General features: G+C 34.7%; 2 protein-coding genes across 3 annotated transcripts in view; both read right to left on the reverse strand.

The window, feature by feature from the left end:
- Positions 1–25003, reverse strand: part of LOC125833919 (uncharacterized) — a 234306-nt gene that overhangs the window by 124695 nt on the left and 84608 nt on the right. The gene's annotated exons all lie outside the window — the stretch shown is intronic.
- The window catches only part of LOC125833921 (probable protein phosphatase 2C 11), a 179669-nt gene that overhangs the window by 3174 nt on the left and 151492 nt on the right, over positions 1–25003 (reverse strand). Inside the window, exons 2-8 of the mRNA XM_049513081.1 lie at positions 21282–21546; positions 18353–18495; positions 16898–16996; positions 16648–16806; positions 11677–11763; positions 10523–10614; positions 2442–2513 (exon numbers count right to left, since the gene is read on the reverse strand). Of these exons, the coding sequence (XP_049369038.1) occupies positions 2442–2513; positions 10523–10614; positions 11677–11763; positions 16648–16806; positions 16898–16996; positions 18353–18495; positions 21282–21523 (894 nt within the window). The 5' untranslated portion in view covers positions 21524–21546. The remainder of the gene's footprint in view (positions 1–2441; positions 2514–10522; positions 10615–11676; positions 11764–16647; positions 16807–16897; positions 16997–18352; positions 18496–21281; positions 21547–25003) is intronic.

Genomic DNA, 25003 nt, shown 5'->3' on the forward strand with positions numbered 1-25003 from the left:
AAGGGACATATATCTGATGATCCTTATATTTTTGATAAGTGGGAGCCTCGGTTTGGTACCTCCTCCTATGGCGTGTTTCCATTAGAAGCATACTATCGGCTAAGCCATCCTTCTTTACCTACGTTAAAGAAGTCGTCCCAAGTTTCAGAATGTTTCTTCTTAGACTATGAGTCATGTGAATTTGCAAAACACCATCGCACCTCAGTAGGTCCAAGGATTAATAAGCGAGTTGAGTCAGCTTTTGAATTAGTTCATTTTGATGTTTGGGGACTGTGCTATTGTTTCCAAAACAGGGCATATGTATTTTGTTACTTTTGTGGACGATTTCTCTCGAATGTCTTGGATTTATTTTATGAAGAGTCGTTTTGAAGTGTTTACTCACTTTTGTGCCTTCCATGCTGAAATCAAAACTCAATTCAGTGCTTCACTATGTATTCTAAGGAGTGATAATGCCAAAGAATACATGTCAGAATTGTTTCAATCATTCATGAGACAACACGGAATTCTCCATCAGTCTTCATGTGTTGATACACTGTCACAAAATAGAGTTGCTAAGAGGAAAAATAGGCATTTACTTGAGACAACTTAGGTACTTTTGTTCCAAATGAAGGTTTCTAAACAGTTTTGTACAGATGCAGTCTCTATGACTTAACTTTTTAATTAATTGCATCCCATCTAGTGCACTTGTTGGTAACATGCCTTATAGTGTTCTACTCCCGACAAGTACCTATTTCCAGTGGAACCTAAGGTATTTGGAAGTACATGCTATTTCCAAGATGCTCGACAATCTGCTACCGAGTTGGTTTCCATGGCATTGAAACGTGTTCTCCTTGGTTATTCTCAACTTCAAAAGGGGTATCGGCATTATTCTACCAAACTCGGCAAATATTTGGCATCAACCGATATGGTATGTTCAGAGACTACCCCATTTTTCTATGCACCTCCCGTTTCTACTAGTTAGGAGGAGGAAAATGAGCAGTTAGTCTATCAAGTTACCTATGCTTTAACAGAACAATCGACTATTGTGCCTGCCCCGTTTGTGCTAGCAAGACCGCCAACTGTTCAAGTTTACTCGAGGATGAGAGAGACCAATGAAACATGTCCTACGCCAGTTCCTTTGTCATCATATCTTTGCAAAGGTACACGTACTTGCAGATCTATATATTCCATTGCTAATTTTATCTTCTATGACCACTTATCCTCTACGTCTAGATCTTTGATTCCCTCTCTAGACTCCATCTCTATACCCAAAACAGTCAAGGAGGCTTTGCATCATCATGGATGGTCAGAGGCAATGCTTGATAAATACATGCCTTAGAGGTAAATCACATGTAGGGTAATTCTCTTTTTTATTAATAAAAGGAGATTAAGAAGGAAAAAAAAATATTTTCTACTTTTATATTAGTTGGATTTTAAAAGGAAAAAAGAAAAAGGTTCTTTAAAAATAATATTTTATTAGGTAAGCAATGTGTTTAAAAAGAAAAGAAACAATATATTTATTAGGAAAATGACATTTTTAACCCAAAAGTAACCATAGGGGCATTTCGGACCAAACTATTAACAGAGGGCATTTTTGTTCAATTTCGCATAGTTTAAGGGCATTTTTTACCCTTACCCGTTTTTCTATTAATTGTAGTGTCCTAGCCAGCATCTATGCATCTAAACTAATAATCCCACATGGTACCTCCTACCTCGGTACCATGTCAAAAAGCCAGCATTATTATAAACAAAAAGTTGAATGCTGACATAATTGTATCTACTTTTATTTATGAGGAAACAAATCCAAGAACCCTAATTCTAAACAATTAAGACTCCAAATTCTTGTCAACAAAGAAATTCCCAAGTGGAAAGAAATGGAAGCTCGGGACTAAGCTCCCGTTATACGTAGACTCTAGACTCTAGGTAAGGACCGGATCACATTGGATCTAGTGTACCCAGTCTTTCCTATAAGGAAAAGAAATAGCCAAATAAGTCCTATAAGAAAATTTAAGGAAAAATTACATAAATAAAACCCAAGATCTAGATGAACGAGATACAGTTACTGTAGCAAGAAAACTACTGCATGAAAGATACTTGATTATTTATATTGTAGAAAGAACATTAATGCATGAAAGATACTCGACTGTTGGCCCCTCGATTCCTGCATCATTGGCCTTCCTCCTATTTGTAAGGAGTAGCAAGTACCTTACTAAAGGAAGGCAATTCTGCAGCTTATCTTTCTTGTTCTGTTCTTTTCTTACGATAAATAATACAAGTCAGAAATTAGATAAAAGCTACAACATCTAGGTAAGAAGTAAGCCGAATAAAATTATGCAATCAAGACATCTAACTCCATGAACATTTAAGCATTGTTGTCTTACTAAGAGTTTTTAAGTTGAGGAAAATTGGTTAGTGTTGAAAAAACAAGAAAGGTTCAACAAATTTACTAAAAGAAACCTGACCTCGTTAGACAGGACATTCCAAAGCCCATCACTTGCAACTATCAAAAATTCTACACCATCAATTTCTTCTTCCTGAAAAGGAGATCAAAGACCAGTGCACTCACCATCAATACAAGTCAATTAACAATGGAAGCTAATTATACCAGAGAGAGGGAGAGAGAGGAGTGGGGCGAGATGTGCATAGAAATATTTCAGTTCAATAAAACTACTGAGTTACCATATCAGAATAAAACAACCAAATCAAAAGGACAAGATGTGCTAAGAAAAATACAGCATGAATCCAGGGAGACCTAAAATACTTTAGCTGCAAAAAAATGAACATAAAAGATACAACTGAATGCCAGTTTCCCCTTGTATGCTTATGTTTATAAGTGCAATGTACCATCTCAAACATTTTCCTATTAAGATACTTGTCTACTGCCAGTCCTTGGATAGGAACTGTCAAACCTCTATGCAAACATATCATTCTTCCATCTACAATCGTGGGCCAAAATAGCAACATTATTTGTGCAATGGTATGGTATCATCTAATTAAGTGTGGTGGAATAGGAGGAAAAGGAAGACTAAGGCTGTGTATTTCTATTTTAAACTTCCTTCATTTCTTCCCTCTTCTAAACTTCATCACAGTCCAAGAGCAATGTGCTCGGTCACTATTCAATTTTCATACAACAGGTTCAGGGGGGGAATTAATGCATTCCTCAAAAAAGTTAAGTCTGGTCTGAGAAACAAATTCTTAGAGGGGAGAAGTACTTCAGACAATATTTTAACACAAAACCAGCTTTGTCTCGATTCTCACTTCACTATACCATTTCAAATATATTTTCAACTGACCCTTTATTAAGCAATAGTTTAACTTGATCGTCATAATACCAATTGAAATAACTAGACAACTTACACTCGCACTACTAAAGGCAACAACTGTATGATGAATAGTTCATTCAGCATCCCACAATATTGCTAGAAAATGTATGGCAGCAGAAGGCCAAATCTTTTATGTCATACTCTGTCTATTTCAATTTATGCGTCTTACTTTCTTTTAGTTTGTTTCAAATATTAAGTATTTTGTTCCTGAATTCTCATGTTACCCTTAATGACACTCGCTTGTAGAAATGACATGGCATGTTTAAGACCACAAGATTCAAAGGGTATTTGGTGTTTGAGATACACTTCTTTTTAAGAGCACAAGATTCAAAAATATTCTCTACATTCTTAAATTTTGAGCCAAGTCAAACTAAGACACATAAAATAAGATAGGAGTCTTAAACAAGATGGAGTTCTCCACTACTTCTGTGTAAGCTCTAATTGTCTTCTTCCAAGGCAATAGAAGTAGCTTCAGGGATATTTGGAATATGCAAATTCAGAGATTACAATCCTGATTAGAGAAAATAAACAAGGTAAAACATTCCAGAAGAAGTTTTTTGGTCTATCTCTGCTCGACCAAGTTGGTAATGACATTATTGAACCACATAGATGCCTGTTTTGCTGGTCAAAAGCCATTGGGCCTAGTAATATCAAAAGCGTTGCGCAAAAAATCTATTAAGGTCCTTTGGGGTTTTAAGCGCAAAACGCAAATAAAGTGTGAGCTTTAATGTAAAAAGGCACGAATGGAGAAAAAAATACTAATATGCATGAGTGATCCAAGATTAATAATAATAATAATAAGAATGAATTGTTCCTCAAAAAAAAAATAAGAATGAATAACAAATATATGGACAAAGAAATTGATTTTTTTACGATAATGTGAAATATCAATTGTTCAGTGTCGCATCTTCAGGATTGTGCTCGTTGGCAAGGAAAAGTATGTCTTAGAGCATTGATGGTGATGCTGAGAACCCATAAAGTGAGGCAAAACGCTCAACATATTTTATGCCTCTCTAGGACTTAAGTGTGCCTTCCTTTTTTTTGAGAAACGTAACAAAAATTCTATATATCCACAGGTATACCACAGTTAAAAGTGTAGTTCCCCTACAAAAGTATTACAACTTACATCTTGTGGTTCAATCTATCCTTACAAAAAGTCTAAAGCATCAAACCCCTTAGATATATGCTCAATTCTGGACAGAAAGTCGTCCATCATCTTACTACTGAAATAGGTTTCCACCCTATTGTACTTGACAGACTCCTTAGGGAGAACAAGCATGAGACCCGCTGCATACGGCTTATGCGTGTCCCCCTCACCGGTTATTAATGTCCCGAGATCCGATACAACGAAAGCTTTTCGCTCAACCTTTCGGAGCAATCAACGGAGTGTTTCCTTCCGTAGCGGGGGAAATCCCTTATTCTAAGGAAATCTTTTTGGTAAGAAAGCCTGTCCTAGAAGGAAACCTGCCCTCAAGAACTCTGGTTAAGTGCCCTCCACCGCAACTGACATAACCTAAAGAAAGGACTTCTATTTGAGCTAATAATTTTTGCTCACACCAAAAATAAAATAGGCTTAAGCAATTTATCTTAAGATTCTGTAAGATGCTTCATACTCCTTCAAAACACCTCTTATTCCTCTCAGACCAAACTGACCACCAAATACATGCTGGGACAATTTTCCATCTCTCCTCCTTCTGACTTACCATGCCATCCTTGTTCCGGCATCTTAGGACACCTGTTATGCTTCCAGGTTTCACCCATCGGATCCCTTTTAGACATATAAACATCCTCCATAGTTGGTCTGTCCACTTGCAATGCAAAACAAGATGGTTGATTGTCTCATTTTGTTCCCCACACAGAAAACACTTAGAGGCTAATTGATGACCCCTTTTACTTAGGTTTTCCTGTGTCAAGACTGCCTCTTTAGCCAAAAGCCAGGTGAAACAGTCAACTTTGTAAGGAATCTGAATCATCTTTTATTTCTTTCCTAAGTTGGCACACAATCTATTGTATTTATCCATTGCTTACCTGTTGGAATAAGACAACTTCTTCCATCTGATTACACTGCCTATGAAGATTAAATGTTTAGCTGGGTCACTCTAAAGAATGCATGTCTTAGTCTAGATAATCTGAATAGCAAAAGCTTCCTGTTGGTCAACAGATGCTATTTCTGCAAGAGCACTCAGGAGACAACCACCTCTTTCTTCAATGCCCATTAGCTTATGACCTCTGGAACATGTCTCTGTGCATCTATCATTTCCCATGCTGGGCTGACTCCTTTTTTTAGGCAAGAGGACCCCTACTGATGTTGACTGATCCGTTGATAGGCTACAAGTAGGCCGTTTGCTATTGCTATAAGGGCTGCTTGCTTTTATACAGCTTGGCTTCGCTATCGCTCGTAATGGTCGATAGTATTCCTGCCATACCTGAACTCCAATTATTTAGAGCTAGAAGCTTCGCCAAAAGCAAGCAAGATGAGGTCACTCTGCTTCGTAGACAAGGCTCGTTCTATACTTTACTTTAAAATAAGCTGGGTGATGCCACAAAGCTTGAGAGAAGCTTACATGTTTTGGAGTTCATGGATAGTTGATAAGACCATCAGAAAGGCCTGGAATATGATTCCTGCTGAAATTTCTTGGTGTATTTGGACTGAGAGGAACAAAAGATGTTATGATGGTTCCTCAAGTCCCCTCCACGCTCTTAAAGCCAAATGCTTAGTTAACCCTGTTTGCTGGACAAAGTTGTCCCCAGTATCTAATACTGGAAAGTTGTTGGATTTCATTAGTACTCTAAATTTAGAAGGAACAAATATATAGGGGCCTACAATTCCCTTTTGTATTTTTGCCTAATTGTAAGTATGCCCCTACTTGATGCTTTCTAATGAAACAACTTCATAAAAAAAGATTTAAAATGGGTTGGAAAAGGTTTTGAATGGTAAATTGGTAACCAATTTTATGTCATTACTGATGCGAAGTAGATCTTTCTGGTACCGGGAAATCTTTCTATACTTCATTTCAGTTCAGCCTCCCAACTTTCAAGGAAAAAAGAACAAGTAAAATAATCCATGGACGGATATGAGTTAATTAGGGGTAGTCTCTTTTCTTAAGGGGTAGTCTCTTTTCTTAATCTTGGTTATTCGATTTTTAATTCTTTTTTATGCTTGTGGTAGCTCATTTAACACTGACAAGGAAATTACGAACAAAAATGTTTTATAGAAGTATGAGTTAAGCTATAAGATGGTAAACTTTTTCTTTCAAGCTTTGGGTCTTTATACATCATTTTCCTTTGTCATTATATTTGAGTAGAAATTTTTAATTACATAAGATGTAGTGACATGTCTTTTTCTTTTTCTCTTTTTCTTTTAGTCCTTTTAATTTATTCAAAGAGAACTTTTTGTTTAAACATGTATACAAGTCGATTAACAATTTTGGTATCTCACCTCACATGGAATTGCATTCGACCTGATTTATATTAGAGCAACTTGTTTAACGTAATTATCCATTAACCTGTTTTCCTTTCAGATCAATCCACTGCAGTTGCTTTCACTTCTGTTAATGCATTTCCCAGATTACCATCAAATTGGAAGCACTACGATTCTACCACTAATTAAAGCCTATTTTCTGAGTTGTTACTGGAGCGATATGCTTACAGGACACCAGCAGGAATATTCTGTCTTCATCATATTGGAATATGTTCTTAGATTGCATGTCTGTTTTTTAACAAGAGAAATGTGGGTTTCACATGAAATACTCATCACCCAAGCAGCTTTTTACCCATATAAATAAGAACTAAACCCACGTTCAGCCCAAAAATGCAACCCAATCCACCCATTTTCCACCACTAGCTCTAGAACAAAATGGTCATTCAGGACTACACTCGATGGACCTTCTGGTAGATAAAATAAGATTTCAGCAAGCACTTCTAGATACTTGATGGACAATTTTGGTTAAAGAAACATAGTGATACCATGTTAATACTTGCTAGCAAAACCGTAAAGTCACAGGTTGGAAGTCAATTTCTTACAATAGCATAATCTTTTCAATTATGAGAAGGGATGTATGAGAAGGGATGGAACACATACATAAAGCCAAGATGTCCTTTTATCAAGAAAGAAAACCATACAAACACAAAGTAAAATAAAACCAGATCTTGCTAAGATTCATACTGCAACAACCTTTCAAACGTAGCAATACTTTTAGACTAGAAGGCAGAAGCATGGATGGATTTTTTGATAAGGGATTAACAAAAAGACTAGAAGCATGGACAATCATGCTAAATGCACATCTCATCTGGAATACCACTGTTGAATTACATTTTGCATCTCTGTTTAACCAAATAATCAAGTTATTGCCAGGCAAAACTGCAAAAATATTTTTACCTTCATCATTTTCCAAACCCTCAAAAACAGGTTGATCAATTCAACTAAAGAAGCAAAAACAAGAGAGGGTTTATCAAGTGGAAAGCACCAACCACCTCCAACCTTGAAGATTTGAATCACTAAGGAAACAATGTGAAGGAAGGGGCGCTCTAGACTCCTGGGAAGTGGTATCACTACAGAAGCCATTCATGAGATTGGTCAGTATAGGGAGAGAGGAAGAACTTACCTAAGGTGTTCACTGACCTAGGGAAAGCATACGGAGATGCTTGGAGATTAGAGGTGTACCCGTAGTTTACATTATGGCAAAAGAAATGTATGATGGGGTCAAGACGGAAGCGAGAGTAGTGGGAGGAGATTCAAGCACTTCCAAGCCGTGATGGGACTGCACCAGGGATCAGCTCTTAGCCTGTTTTTATTTGTCGCGGTGATGGATGTACTGACACGACATATCCAAAGGGAGGTGTCATGGTGTATGATATTTGTAGACGACATAGTTTTGACATATGTTTGCTCGGACTCTTTAAAAATGTCATCAGGTGTGTCAGATCCTTCAAAAATAGTACATATCTGAAGGATCTGACACGGGTGCGGCAACATTTTTGGAGAGTCTGAGCAAATTATGTTTTGACAAGACAAGCTGCAGAGTTAATGATTAGCTGGAGGTTTGGAGAGACCCTAGAGTTAAGGTTTAGGTTGAACAAGATTAAGAGTACTTACAGTGCAAGTTCAGTGACGTAACTCCCAACAGAGCGTACCCAGGTCATTCCTAAGAGAGTTTCTTGGGTCTATAATCCAAGAAAATCATGATATCAACGAGGATGTTACACATTGTATTGGAGTGGGTGGATGAAATGAAGGCCTGCTTCTGCCTTCTGGTGTCTTGTGTGATAAATTTATAACGAGGTTGTTATACCAGCTATATTGTATGGAGCGGAGTGTTAGTCGATCCAGAACACGCACGTCCAAAAGATGCAAGCAGTGGAAATGAGGATGTTGAGAGATGGATGTGTAGGCATATCAAGAGAGATAGGATCAGGAACAAGAATATTCCGGACGAGGTGAAAGTGTCATCCGTGGCGGATAAGATGAAGGAAGCAAGGTTGAGATGATTCAAACGTGAAAAGGAGATGCACATATGCTCTAGTGAGAAGGTGCAACAGGTTGACTTGGTGGGACTAAGGAGAGGTAGACCGAAGAATGAATGGAGAGAGGTGATCAGACAGGACATGATACACCAGCAGCTAGTGTTTAGGGGAGTGCGAAGTGGTAAAAAGCGGTAAGGTCTCGCTTCACGCTTTAAGCGAAGTGTGAAGCGAAGCGCTCGCTTCATTGAAGTGAAGCACAATTTAAAAGAAAAAAGACCAAAACAAATAAAGACAAAATATATAAGCAAAAATTCATATTAAAAACTAGAAAAAGGTTCCCCTATAGTTGTCTTGTCACAAAATAGACATACTGACATACAATTGTTGTCTTATTGGTTTTACTAACTTCCTTTACCATATTTTCATGTCGGGACAGCCATTTTTAACGGCAGATAAGATTTAAGAAAAAAATCAGCAATATATTTTTATCACTATTAAGAAAAAACTCAACAACATTTTAGACATTGTTAAGAAACAAAACAATTCAGCAACATATATTTTGATGAGTGTGAGGAAAAAAATTAGCAACCTATAATTTAAATAATCAAAGCTAAACAGGGTAAAGAAAGAAAAGAGAAAAGGTACTGGAAGGAAAGAGTACACTGAAACCTTACTATTCTAATTTCTCAATGACAAGGTAAGTCGCGCCTCTTTTTATTTTTTAAAATTGATCAATAATTAAGTTAAAAAAAAAAAGCGTTGTTTTTCTCGAGTTGCCGCTTCTAGTCGCATCGCGCTTCAAGCCCAGAAGCAGATACTTCTTTTCACATGCCTCGCTTCAGCACCCTCGCTTCGCTTCGTTTCGGTTCACCACTTAAAGCGATGAAGCGCTCGCTTTCCTAAACACTACCCTCAGCTTACCGAGGACATGAATCTAGATAGGAAGGTCAAAGATTAAGGTAGAAAGTAAGTAGGTAATCGTGCGTAGTTTACTTCCCTTATTAGTATTATCAGTATTTTTCTCCTACTTTCTTATCTTCAATTTTATTATTTATTTTTATGACAAGAGAAACACGCAGCCGCTACCCTTTGGGTGCACAGGGCAAAACACCTGCTCCTGTGCAATAGCTCGCAAACCACACAGGAGAGGTAACCCGCACTTGACAAGCCACAGTGCGACAAGCTTGACCCAGAAGGCAAACCCCTTGCTTTCATTGGCAAGGGGTTTCGAACTTGAGACTTCCAACATGGAAGTCCTAAGCCCAAACCTCTGGGTCACCTCGAAGGGTTTCTTCAATTTTATTGTTACTTGTTGTTTCCTTTACTTCGATTGTTGCATTATTTGTTATTACTACTGTTCTTTTCCCCATTATTTTAACATGGCTTCTTTTTTACTCTTCTTTACTGTATTATCTCTTACCTATTTTTATATGTTTTACGTCAAGGGTCTATCGAACACAGACTCTCTACCTTCACAAGGTGGGTAACATTGCATACACACCACACTCCCCAGACCACCACTTGTGAAATTTCACTGGGTATTTGTTGTTGTTGTTGTTATTGTTGTGTTAAAGAAGCTAAAAAAACACCATAGGTTTCTTTAAAATTTAAAACTGCCTTTTCCAGTAATATATCACAAGGGGACAGCGGAGAACCATACGTCCAGATTAACACCATGCTCTTGTGCCTTGACAGATCAGGCAATTAGAGCAGCAAATGAAGACAAACTATTGCTTCAAGAAACAAAGCCAAGATACCTGAATCTCTGGGTCTGCCACAACATATGGCTTTAGCATTTTATCTCCAAATGCACGAGAAACAGCAAGGACCCCACCTACACGCCATGTACCTGAAGAATAGAGCAGCAGGACATTGTACTGAATTCAACTAACAGGGAAAAGAGGAATTAAGAAATTGTGCATGCATATTTTTGTCTTGTTGAACGGTAATAACTTTCAGTAAGAAACACCAAAGGCATGCAAGCACGAATATGTAGTATTGCTCATACAAGGCACTGACAAGAAAAGAAACCACGTGAAGTATACTGCAATAAACATCTTTATCAATTATATTCCATACACTGAAAAACTCACGTTGCTCCATGATCAAAACAGCAGCATTATATCTCCAATCAACATAAGCACATACCAAACTACAGCCCAAACAAGCACCAAAAGCTTTTTAGCTCCACAAGATAGAAAAATACATCTAAAACTAACACATAAATCAAGTTGGTACCCTTTTTCCACTTAATGAAATGATTCTACATTAGTATAAATAACTAATATTTAACTACATATTTGCATAATCTACTAATAATAAATTTTCCTAGCCCAGGAAGGGATGGATTAGAAGATTGGGTGTTGAAAGGACTAGGTTATCTTACACATCAAATCACATCACACCCTGAAAGTTCAACAATACTTCATGAAGAAACATGGAAAACCTATTGTCACTTCATGAGCTTCAGATGCAATCTGTGCATGATCTTACTGGAAGAGCCAATAATTTCATAACAAGAATGATAGAGTTTATTCAACCACCAGATTGCAATCAAAGCATATCATAAATACCTAAGTGTAACCTCGCTAACCTTTAGCCCTAGATTGAGGTTATGTTCACAATGGCAGAAAAGCAAACTTTTGTTAAGTCTCATAATATTCACATATGATGAAGGTTGAAATACCTATTTAATGTGATTCTGGAAGATTCTTTAAAAAACTTCTTGGGCCTAGTGAAAATTATACACAAAATAAATATGTATAGCACCTGATAGGAAAACTAAGATAAATTATTTATTAAATTTATAGAAGAACACTGGAACAATACGATTCTTTGGGACTCCGGTAGCATTAATTGGGCCAATCAAGCAGCAATTGATACATATAAAGAAATTGCAACAGGCTTTTACCTGCCCAGATAATGAAACCACCGGCCTGTTCTATCCTTTCACGCTCATCAGATCTGTCAGGCTTGTGATCGATGGACAAAGGAATAGCTGCATTAATTGCAACAGTTATATCTCACAACCAAATAGCTTAAAATGAATAACATCTTTTAAAAATCTAAAATATGCCCAATAATCATTCAATTTGATGAATCACTTCCTAAATTTGATCTAGAAATCTGAGAAATAAATAATTAAGTTTAGACATGTTGAAATTTGAGAAGAAAATAGACTTCCACCACCTAATTTATCAAGATTTAGGTGTTATACTAGGAATAAAGCTCACGTGGCAAGTTCAATGAGAATGATAGTTTTCCTGCTTTCCATTTGTACAAACATTTAGCAAACACAGTTTGTAACGCATGTAAATCGGACACAATAAAGCAGAGAATGAAGATTACTTTTTCTTGTAAGACAATGAATACAAAAGTAAATGGATAAGGTGGACTTTAGAATTGCTGAAAGTTATTCCAACCATCATATTAACAGTTTAAAAAACAAGAGTTATTCCAAGTTTTCAACAGTCCCAAGATATATAACGTCATACCTACTTTCTGGTTAATTTTTAAATGTACAATCAAAACCAAATTTAAAAAATAAAAAATATTTATAGATATTTTCAAAGAAGAACTTGGTTAAGAAAGAAGTTGTTTAACTTCTTCAATTATAAGTGCTCCATACAAGTTGGGTTAGGAGTGTTTTACTTTTAATTTATTCATTCAATGGATTTGTCTTGTTATTTCACTTCCTTTAGTGTTTCAATTCAAAAACTGAAGTAGCTAAATCTCTTATAAGAGATAAGAAAATGGATAGGTCCCTTAAATTTCTTTATTATGTGGTGGTTATTCAGAAATGATATTTAATTATAAAAACGAATATACGTTTTACTCCCTCCATCCCATTTTATGTGACACTATTTGATTTGGTACAGTATTTAAGAAAAAAAGGAAGACTTTTAAAACTTATTGTCAAACAATCCTTAATATTTGTGTGGCTGTAAATAGTATGGTGACATTCTTTTTGGGACGGACTAAAAAGGAAAGGGTGCCACATACAATGGGATGGACGGATAGTTAATTTTGTTAAATTTCCATCAATGAGGAAATATTTTTCTTTATTTATCCACTATGTTAGGTCAATAATTTAGTTTGACTTTTAAATCTTTCCATTTAAGTTTCTCTCTGGGAAGATTTACACAATAAGGTGGTTACTTAATTCTATTATCATTAAAGGAATTATAACTTAAACTCTCAGTGATATTTTTATCATAGCTTATTTACTCTTGCATTTGTTTTTTCTTCAAAACTGTTTTGGAAAAACGATTCTTTTTTTTCCTAAGTCGAGGGTCTATTGAAACAGCCTCTTCTACTCCACAAAGGTAGGAGTAAGGTATGTATACACCCACCACCCTCCCCAGACCCGACTTGTGGAATCTCACCGCGTATGTTGTTGAATTATAAATGTAATCTTTTAGTTTCACTTGTTTTCTTCATGGATAGTAATACCACTAAATTTTCTTAATTAACTCCTAGATTGCAAAGAATCGCGGGAAGACATAGATCACCTATTCTTACATTGTCGGGTAGCATCTTTGTTATGGGGGGAGTTGATTAAACGGTTTGGTTTTGAGTGGGTAATGTCGAGAACTATGAAAGAAACAATGTTTAGATAGGGTCATAGAAAGGCAGAGGAGGAGATGCAGGTAGGAGTGTGCAAAAACCAAGCTGACCGATAAATCGAACCGAAAAAGTGTTATTGGTCTATTGCTATTGGGTTAACGGGTTTTTAATGGTTTTATAAAAAAATATTTTTGGATTATCTGTTCGGTTTTGGTTTTCAATATTGGGTTATTGGGTAAATCGATAACTCATTAAGATTGCAGTAGTTTACTACTTTACTTGAAACAATGTTTAGCTAGGCTCATAGAAAGGCGGAGGAGGGTAGGGGTGTGCAAAAACCGAACCGACTGATAAATCGAATCGAAAAAAGTATTATTGGTGTATTGCTATTGGATTATTGGGTTAATGATTTTATACAAAAATATTATTGAGTTATCGGTAGATTTTGATTTTCAATATTGGGTTATTGGGTAAATCGATAACCCATTAAGACTAGTAATTTACTACTTTACCCGTATATAAACATTAAATATTAATCTCAATACCTTACTAGATACTGTCTTTGTCTTTTAGCCTTAAATTCACACTTCACAGTGACTTTGAGGTCACAACTTCACATTATTCAAAACGTCAAAACCTAAAGTAAGAATCTTATTTCTTAATTTCTCTTTGTATTACACTAGTATAGTTCTTTTCACCTTAGTTATTATTTTTTTACGACCATTTGTAAAGTTATAATTATTGTCTTGTCGCGTCAAATTGTTGGAAAATCATATAGTTGCTTTATAAGCATTTTCTTATTGGTTAAACCGAAAACCAAACCGTTAAAGACCAAAACCGATAAACCGAAAATCGATAAAAATATTTTATTGGTTTGGTTATTGGTTTAGCATATTTAAAAATCGAAAATCGAATCAATAATATGTAAAACCAAACTAAACTGATTGATGCACACCCCTAGATGCAGGGCATGTGAAGTTACACCTTTTGCACAGATGTGAACCATATGGAGAGAGGGGAATAGGAGAGCTTTTGATGGAATAGAGAAAAATTCTACCCTTGAGAACTAGCCTCGTTTCCCTTATTTCTCTTTGGTGCACCTGTGAGGTTGCTTTTTGTGTAGATGATTGGGTGTCATTCATAGAAAATCATATATTTTTTGTAAGATTTTCTACTTTTTGTATACGAGCTAGTTAATGCTCTTTTGTTAATAATATTCCTACTTCATCTTAAAAAACTCCTAAATTACATAATGATTTCTTCTTAATTTGCAAATCTAATTTAATCATAAATACCTCCTCCTTTTCAAATGGAATAACCCATTTCCTTTTTGGTCGGTACAAAAATGAATTATAAAGTACATTTCCTTCTCAATTCATGAGGTGAAAGATAGGAACTTCCCTTAAATGTCCCAAATTATTTCACCATTAACTTTCCAAGGATGAAATTAGGTGAGCTTTGACTAATATGTAAAATGTGTTCTGTCGTATTGCGGTGTTGCAACTTGTAGTTCTTCACTACTTTTCATGTAAGTGCCCAATATCTTAAGAAGAATGAATTAATCTTAATATTAACACCAAAATTGATCAAATTAATCCTCAATAAGCGAAAAGGGCCAAAACAAACTAGGATGGATGGACTTTTATCTTTAATTTAACAACTACTATCTAATTGTGATTTAATTTTTTACACATGGCTTTACTTATAACGAAGACACTAGGAAAAATATTTCAATATCGGGTATTTGAGCTCCATCTATCGAACAGGATATATATGAGTCATTTGTGTAACGATAGGGGTAGATATAGGCCATTTTTTAAGGGAGGATAAATTTGCTCCAAATAGTATAATTCATGGGTATATTTGGACCTTTTCCCAATCTATATTCTTAATTATGCTTTCCTAAGAAGTTGTCTCTCTTCTTACGGAATATCATACCGATAACTTACCCATACCTGGTGTTACTTCATCAAAAAAAACATAACCCCACCCGGTGTTTACATCAAACCATGTGATTTGTCATAGATCCACTCCATAAATATGGAAGGTTTTAAAAGGATAATATGTCGGAAACAACCTCTCTACCTCCACAAGGTAGTTGTAAGGTCTGCGTACATTCTACCCTCCCAAGACCTCACTTGTGATATTTCACTGGGGATGTTGTTGTTGTTAAAGGGATAATAGGGGGATGGAAAGCCCAAACACTAAATGGTAAAGGCTGCCAACGGTAAGACTTTATTAGATAGTATACATAAGAAACATCCTATCATTTCTAGTCTTCTTTTTCTTTTAAATGAGTAAAGAACGTATATATTCATAAGATTAACCCATATACAAAAATTATAAAACACCCCGCAGATCCCTTCATTATCTTATTCCGAATGAAAAACAGGGCAAGCTTTTCAGTTTTCACAGATTAATATTGTTAGAGCTCTTGTGAGAACCTACAAATAAAAGACTGTAATAAAATTTTAACATTGACAAATGACCTTGGAGACAAATATGATTAAGGTCAGTCAATACAAAAACATGCTTCGTCGGTAAAAAATTTTAAATTATAAGTCACATTCCTTTGTTGCAAAAGTCTCAAAGTTAACATCTTCCAAGGGGAAATTTGTTCTGCCTGGCTATGGCCAAAGCAAAACAAAAGACAACATAATAAGCTTTCCAAATTATTGAATAAATCATTCCACAAACAATCAGAGTAAAGGATATAAACAATACATGATATAGACAGCTGATCAATGTGATCCTAATGATCAGTTCATTTACAACGCATAGCGGAAGCAGCTAGCCAGACAAATTTACGGTAGTGATTACTATGATTGTAAGAATGCTTAACATAAATTGTGATAAGCTAGCATTGAGTAACAAAGTTGTTTTAAGTGTCTGAATTTGTTTGAGGTTCTTAATTGCTTGGAAGGTTTGAAATGAGCTCTGTTATTTCTTATTTTGTTTGTTCAGGTATATATACCTTTTTACACGTTTTTACTAGATTGGTGAACTTCCATTGATATGAGAATGTGGAAAGTTCTAGAAATTACAAAAAGTAGTTCCAGAATCACAATTTCGTACAGACCAAAGAATACGTCTCACATATATCCGATGTAAACTATTCAGACTAAACCTAATGAAACACTCCCTCTGTCCCTGTGAGCTTTACGCCTTTACCCACTTTTTCTGATGTACTTCCCTTATAAAAAGTTTGTTTACCTATAACAAAGATAATCCACAAAAAAACTAATGGACCTTGAGATAGACCAAAGTCGTGTTTGTGAAAACTTTGGATATAGTAAATAGTCAACAAGCAACAAACCTGAACCATCTCTACAAGCCACGACTCTAGAGTCCCCCACATTTGCGACAAGCAATTTATCACCTAAAAGAACAGCAGTTGACGCTGTTGAACCGGCATCTTTTTGCTGGCCTTTTTCTTCATTAAGGTAATCGGCATCAGTCTGTTTAAATGATTCAACTGCACTCAAGAGCTTTTCCAATTAAATGATACAGAAGAGAGAAGATACAATGAAACTAGAAATTACAAAGAGGTCTGCTTTTGTTCATACCTATAGCTGACTTCGTATCTTTGATAAAATCGGGATGACTACTCAAATTTTTAAAGAGGTTGTTCTTTAAGTATTCTGCTGTTCTTGAACCACCATGACCTAACACCAAGCAGAGTATAAGGGATAAACAATCCTCCAGATTGCAAAGAAAGTCAATTCATGAGCACCAAAAAAAAAAGTCTCTTCGTGAGTAAATTTCGTATCTACAAGAACTAAAATGATATTTAAACAAGAATAACACTCTGAAAGTAGAAAATGCCCATCCTTCTAAGTTCCTATCATATGTTGGAAGAGCTCAGCTCATTAAGAGTGTCATTTTATCAATGATCATTCTGGGCACAAATGTTTATACTCCCTAAGAAGATAGAGAACATATGTAAAAGATATCTGAAAACTGGAAAAGCTAAATTTCTATGAAGCCACCAGTGGCATGGGAAAATCTCTGTCAACCTCAATCAGCTGGAGACTTGAACATTATCAACATCATGATCTGGAATAGAGCTGCAATATGTAAACTCCTATGCAATATTTGCAAAAGGAAGGACAACCTAGGGGTAAAATGGATGCACATCTACTATGGAAAAGTGAGAACTATTTGGCAAATTGAATTAAAACAGGCTGCATGGATGACTAGGAAGATACTCAAATCCACAAAATATAATTTTTTTTGATATGGTAAATAATTTTATTAACATTTAGGGGGAAAGTTGCACATTGACTGAACTCATGCAAATGGATAGCATATCTATTCAAGCAATATACAGAAATTTACAAGGCACCTTCCGAGAAGTAGACTGGGCAAGATTGGTATGTAACAACTGAGGTTCTCCAAAATGGATACTTATACTAAGACTGGCAATACTGGAGGGCTGGCTACTAAAGACAGACTTGTAAAGTGGGAAATAAATGTTAGCCTCCAATGTCCCCTATGTAATGAAGGTGAAAGTATCCATCACTTGCTCTTCCAATGTCCTGAAACTTCTAGTATATGGTTAAAATTGTTACGTTGGCAAAAAATGCAAAGAGATATTATGGATGGCAAGAGGAGATAAGGTGGCTGTAAAATATTATAAAGGACAGAGTAGCCAAGCAGAAATCTTTAAGACAAAATTGGCTGCAGCAGTATACTATGTATGGAAAGAAAGGAATCACGGGGTGTTTCAGAATAAAAGAAGAATAACAGCAGCAACAGTTAGACAGATTGTCCAGAAGTCTTCCATAGTACCTAGGATATTGCAAGATCTAAACTACTACCCTTGATGTATAAGCAATGAATAGTACTAAGTACTGAGTTGGTGATGAGAAGTAGCTTAGCAAAAGATTGGGGCATGCATGTCCAATCTTGAATCTTTTCTTTTTTTTGTTTGAGCTGTAATTTTCCGAGTTGGTAGTAATACTTTAATTACCAAAAAAAACGTCATCCTGACAAGATATGCAAGAAACGCTAGGAAATACCATCAAAAACACCAAAAAATGCCACCATTTGACCATCAACTTCTGATATGCTTGTCTCATAGTAGTCCTCCATGGAGGCCCGTTTCCCCTTAAAAGTAGCATATCCATAGCTGAATTTAGCATTTTTGTTTCCAGTCAGAAAGCTTCAACAAAAGAAAAAAAAATCAGTTGGTTTCTTATAAAAATTCATCCCCAAACATATCTTTAGAAATGAATAGGATTACATTAATTATTTCTCCCCACTATGAAGATACAGTCGTATTAAAAATAAAAAGATCTGAACAAAAGAAATGCATTTATCAGTTTAAATATGGATGTAAATATCCACAACCAAAAACAGCAACCAGGCTGAAATTCAAGACTTAACCCACCCAGTGACCAACTCTTAAGCTACACAAGGTACCCCACAGTAGAGTATATTTTGCAGTTTTCATACCATCTGGATGTGTTGAGAAACATAAGCATCACATAGAACAAGGATGACCAGAGGCAGAGCCAGGATTTTTAGCTTATAAGTACGGTAACAATTTCTTTTTGCTTACTAGGTTCTCAATAGATTGTTTGTACATATTAAATGAAATTTCAACACATAAATGGTTTGATGCCAAAGTTACTGGGTCCCGCCAAGCCCATAGAGGAAATTAGGTTGCGAGGTGAGTAACTATATTCAACAATCATTTGCCAACATCGTCCTACACTGGCTCCGCCCCTGCAAGGGTCTTCATATAATGTGTGAGACTGTAATATTAGAAGAGCCTCTAAACCCTTCCATGAAGCCATTGATCCATTTTCTATATGCTGCCATTTTAAGCATCCTACTTTATTTGGTCCTTGTTCACTTCAGCATCGATTAGCACAAGATTATAAAACTAAACAGTGGAATTATATTTTGAAACAGTACAAAAAGATGTCATGAAGATTGTGAGATTAGCCATCCCAAGGTTGGAAACTCTTCATTAGACATTGTTGGGCATATATGGAGATTTTCAGTAGAAGAACAGGTCACGTGCAGGAAGGTGATTCTGCTGAAATATGGCATCAGTTTGTCATTATGGTTGATTCACTGAAAAGGCCCTTATAGAATGAGTTTGTGGAGAGGGATAATGAAATGAAATAAGATAAAACTCTTTTGAGTGCATTGGTTGCTAGGTTTGAAGGGGGATAGAACATATTTCTTGTTGTGTGTGGTGTGTGATAAAGCTTGAAATGTAAATTCACCAACTAATTCACATTTTCCAACAAGTTGGCCCGAAAACTACCACCATTAGCCCAAAAAAAGACTCTTTTGAGTTCATTGGTTCTTAGGTTTGAAGGGATATAGCAGGGGCGGATCTACGTAAGTCCAAAGGGTGTCACGTGACATTGCTTCGTCGGAAAAATTTAGTAAATATACATACATATTTAAAGGAAAAAGGAGAAAGACCGAATATGTTATATACAATGACACTCCTTGACACAAACATACACTTAGCTTGGCTGGTCAGGCACCTTAGTTCTAAGGTATAGGTCGTGTGTTTGTCATTTTTTTTATACATTTGAAGTTCTTCTTTCACCCTTCTTATAGGCTTATCTTTTATGGGTTTTTTTTCTTTCACCTTCTTTCTAAGCAATAAAATTAATTAAAAACAATTTATGAAACATTTAATATTATTAATTTTAAAAAGTTATTTTGAATACATTTCAAAATAAAAAAACTCGTGAATTTTTTTTATAATTTTTTAAAGTACTTCTTTTTAGAAAATGTATAGTAGTGAGCCCGAATTGTATTTTATTCATATTTTGTTCTTCTTTTTTTTTTTCAAAAAAGTATGACGTCACATTATTTTATTTATTGTTTTTCATTTTAAAAAGTGATACCCCTCACAAAAATCTTGTGTACGCCATTGGGATATAGAACATATTTCTGGATCATGTATGGTGTGGTAATAATACCTTTAAATGTAAATTCACCAACTAATTCACATTTCCCAACAAGTTGGCCCGGACACAACCATCATTAGCCAAAAAAAAAAAAGTTCCCAGCTCATTCACATTTGATAAGCGCATGAAGATCACAGTAGCTGCGGTTTTAAGGCTGAATGGCGACCAATCAGAAGAATTGATCCTAATGAGATTATGTGATATGGAGTTACTTTGATATGGAAAAGGCTCGTAATTGAAGTACATCTCTGTTACATCTTGTTACCACTTGTTTAGTTAGGAAATCATAATCTCGTGTGGAAATCTCTTATCGAATGCGCCAAAAGAAGAGATATCCGTCACATGTTGTGCTACATTGGGAGCCTCTCTTAATGGTAGATAATTTATGAGTAGATGCATCATCAAAAATATTTTTTATCAGGAACATGCATCATCACGAATTGGAGTTGTATGTGTATCAAACATGGGGAGGATGTGAATCATCTCTTGCTGCATCTTTGGAACAGTGGTCTTTGAATTTTGTAACTTTCAACAACCAATAGGTACTTCCCAAAAAAGTTGCAGGAAGCCAGGAACAACAGAAAGCTAGAGGTTGAACAAAGTGAATGTGAAGAAAAAGAAGATTAGGATGAGGTCTCCTTTTGCAGTTTTGGGGTTTCCTCATTCCTGGAGGGTACAGAGACCATTGCTTAGTGCTCTCTTTAATTCTAGCAAATTGTGCAAGATTTTTGGGATGCCTCTTTTATATGCTCATATTACACGTTTGTAAATACTACCCATCTTTGTAAAACAAAGACTACTTTGGGAAAAAATTGTAAGAAAACCTTTTATTAGACCATGATTTCAAGTAGAAATAGCAACTGCGGACTGTCATTCTCATTTCTAATGCTAGAAGAAAGAATCAAATCAAACTGATCATTTCTCGAATCATAAACATTGGTAACAACTAACAGTTAATAAATTCAGCAGAAAACAATAAAATTAAGCAAGAGACCAATAATGCAGTTACCTAATACCGCCGCCGCTAAAGAGCGCACTGGGATCAATAGACGGCGTTTGTTTCACCTGCGTCAGGGACGGCGGCTGTTTAATCTGCGGCAGGGACGGCGGCTGTTTAAACTGCGGCAGGGACGGCGTCGGAGCAGTGGACTCTCTCGGTGGTTGCTGTGACGGTTCCGGTGCAGGTTTCTCCATGGACGGTGGAGAAAGTTCTGGAAGGTTGCGATCGGATTGTTCCTTGTCAACGTTCATCGCGGTCGCCGCATTCGGTTTTTACTTTTTCATATGTGCGAAAAAAAGGATCAGATTGTTAGATGATCCTTCTTTTTTTAATTTTTGGAATCGAATTACCTTTCGAATATTTTTCGTGTTACCATTTTTGCCCCTAATCCTAACTGCTTTTCTCCGTTTTACTTTCCTTTTCTGCCTATTAACGAAAAAAAAAAAAGCTTGTGATAAGTTTAGGAATTGGATTCTGCACCACAGATACAGTTAAAAGCTAGAGAAATTAGCATGATATTTATTAAATTTAGGCGAAATGGTATGATGGATCTTTCAACTCGTATGCGTGTATTTTGGACCCTTCTACTTGACTATTTGTCAATTGAACCCTTAAACTCAACGAAACTCTATGTTTTAAGTCCTTCTGACATTTGACCAAGCTTATGTGACAACTTAATTATTGACTAAAAAAAAAAAACCTTTTTAAAAATAGAACAAAAAGATCAAAAAATAAAAAAAATTACTTATTTTTAGTTTTTTTTTCTTTTCCTGCCTCACCCCTCCCCATTTCTTTTTTTTCTTTCTGCTTTCAAACCCCCATTTCTCTTCTTTCTCCCCTTTCCAGCCCTTTTCTTTTCTTGTTTCTCTTTCTTTTTCTTTTTTTCACATTTTCTCCTCTCAGGATTAGAAACGAAATTATATTGTTGTTATAGATCTGTATTTTATTTTTTTTGGCATAATTTATAACCCATAATGTGATAAAGATTCAACAGTATTTCAAAAGTGATTGTTGAATGTCGTTGTGAAATTAGGTGAAATGTGTTATGTAAAATTGTGTACAAATATTAGAGTATATTGATGTATTTTAATGGCTATTTGTTAACATCAATGAGCAAAAGAGATTTATGATTGTTCAAGTGGTAGATATAAATGTTGGTAAAAGAAATACGATTAAAAATTGTGAATGAAAGAAATTTCAAAAAAAGTTGAATGATAATTGTTAGTTATTTAGGAATGTAATGATATTAGTGAGAATAGAAGGTTGTGGTGGTATCTCTAATGTAAAAAACAAATGGAGAGAGGTGAAAAGAAAGAAAAAAAATTAAAAATAATAATAAGTGATATATCATTTAAAATGTGATGTGGATGATGATATGTCATTTTTGTGAAGTGTTCGAAGTTCACACACAGTGAAAAGGGTTTAAAATGATTTGTTTCACTGGTCGTTTGGTTGGGAACAAGTTATACCAGAATAACTTATCCCACCATGTATATGGGATAACTTATCCCATCACTATGATATAAATGGTGGGATAAGTTATCCCAAACATGGCAACCAAAGAAGATAAAAAAAAATTATCCCATCACTATTTCCTTATCTCATCACTATTATTTTTAATTCCTCACACCAAACGAGAAGGGTTCAATTGACAAATGGTCAAGTAGAATGGTTCAGAATATAATTGCATACAATTACAAGGATCTATCAGATAATTTCGCCTTAAACTTATCATATATAGTTAAATTGTGTAAATTAATAAGTGAATATATGTATTAAAAAGATAAAAGATAATTTACTAAATAATTAACTTAATGATATCACTTTATTTAAGAAACTACTGTTAGTAATCTGTGCGTTTTATGGTCATGTCTGCTTCTGTGGCAATTACCAAGTTCATCAAGAAAAGTTTTTAGCCTCATGTTTCTTTTTCACCTTTTGTCATTTAAAGGCTGTAAAATTAGCTTTGTAATTGAAGCTTCAAATTGTGTGTGGAAGATTTTAGATTCAAATCTTTGTGTAATATTAGTTTTTATAGTTCCCTCAAATTAGGGGTAGAAAGAAAAAATATGAAAATTGACATAAATTAAGCAGAGCAAAAAGAATTAGGCGCATATGATATAATTTCTCTTTTATAAATTGGAGAACATGATTATTTATAAATCTGCAAATGGAGTTTTTTATGCTAATTTAGATTTTGAGATTAAAAAACATTGATGCAATCATGTATTTCAGAAACAACACTCAATAATCCAAGAAAAAATATCATGTGATTTATGAGTTTTGTAGGTGCAAAGGTCACAATAACAAAAATAGTTACAAACAACAGTATTTTGTAGACTCTAAGTCCTTTTTTTTTAAAAATAAAGTTAAGATAAAGGTGATAGTGGTGCAACATACAATATGCTTGGTGAGACCAGATCTAAAGGATATGTGGTTGAATTTATCATATCCAAAAGTTATAATATTGATCTTTAATATTTATTTACAATAAGCAGTTAATTTTAAGTTACCTGAGATTGCTAGATCGTTTTTGTTGCACAAAAAAATATAACTCAACGTGTTAAAATGTTATCAAGAGTCAAAACTATTATACTCCTACTATATGCATGGGGTATTCTAAAATTTTAAAAAATAAATTATTGTTTGTCATGACTAATGTAGTTTTTGTTGACATTAGTATTGTTTTGAAAAAAAACAATCTCTTTAGTATAACATATAAATCAATTTTCATGTACACAATCAGATTTTTAAAACATACGATTGACGTCACATCAACAATGAGTCTGATTCAAATAATTCAAGATAATGGCTTAGTAGCAATTTTTAAGAGCATTATACAATATCCAATACATAAGTACAAGTCCTTGATAAAGTGTTCATCTTAAGAAGAATATTAGTGTGTTTTCTAACAATGTCGTGAAACTCCTACTGACAAAAGGTCAGATAAAATTAAAAAAAATCACGTAGATATTTTTATCATTCAATATTCATGATACTACTTTAGATAGTCCGAATGCATGTCAGTTATAATAAATTGAGCAACAATCTCAAACCTACATTATTGCATTGTTTTTAGTATATAATCAAATTCTTAAGGGGCTGTTTCATCATGTGATGTGAAATCATTCGTAATATGAAATCATGAGATAAAGTTAAAGTTTTGTTTGGACATACAATTTAAACTTTTCATATTGTATATTTTTTCATAAATATAAAAACTCATAAGTTATTAAACTATTAACATTGTCTCAATTCATTATACAATCTTACCAATTAAGTGGAAAAAAAAATTAAAATCGCGTAACACACTATCATAAAATTATTCTAAGAATTACAACATTTATTAATCAAACCTTAATTCAATAAAAAAAATTTAACTGAACATCAGTTGTAATGTTCAAATTGTTAATAGCTAATGAAATTTTTTTTTTTTTTCAATTAATGGTACAACAATTAGTCTTGTCCACTCAATATAATCATGTTTTTTTTCATTAAACATTGATTTTAATGAAATAGTAATAAATTTAATAAAAAATAATGAATTTGATTAATATAAATAGTAAATTAAGAATTTAACTGAAGTAGAAATAAATTTGATATTGGCAAGAATAATCGTTATATGAGATATAAATGGTTTTAATGCTATGAATTGTAAATTTTATTTAGGCTTAACCCATCGATGGTCCCCTAAAGTTGACGATGTTCATTTTAGACACTTTATATTGCAT

Source organism: Solanum verrucosum, unplaced genomic scaffold (genome assembly GCF_900185275.1).
Source record: "Solanum verrucosum unplaced genomic scaffold, falcon-dt-bn FXZP01000108.1, whole genome shotgun sequence".
NCBI lineage: Eukaryota > Viridiplantae > Streptophyta > Magnoliopsida > Solanales > Solanaceae > Solanum > Solanum verrucosum.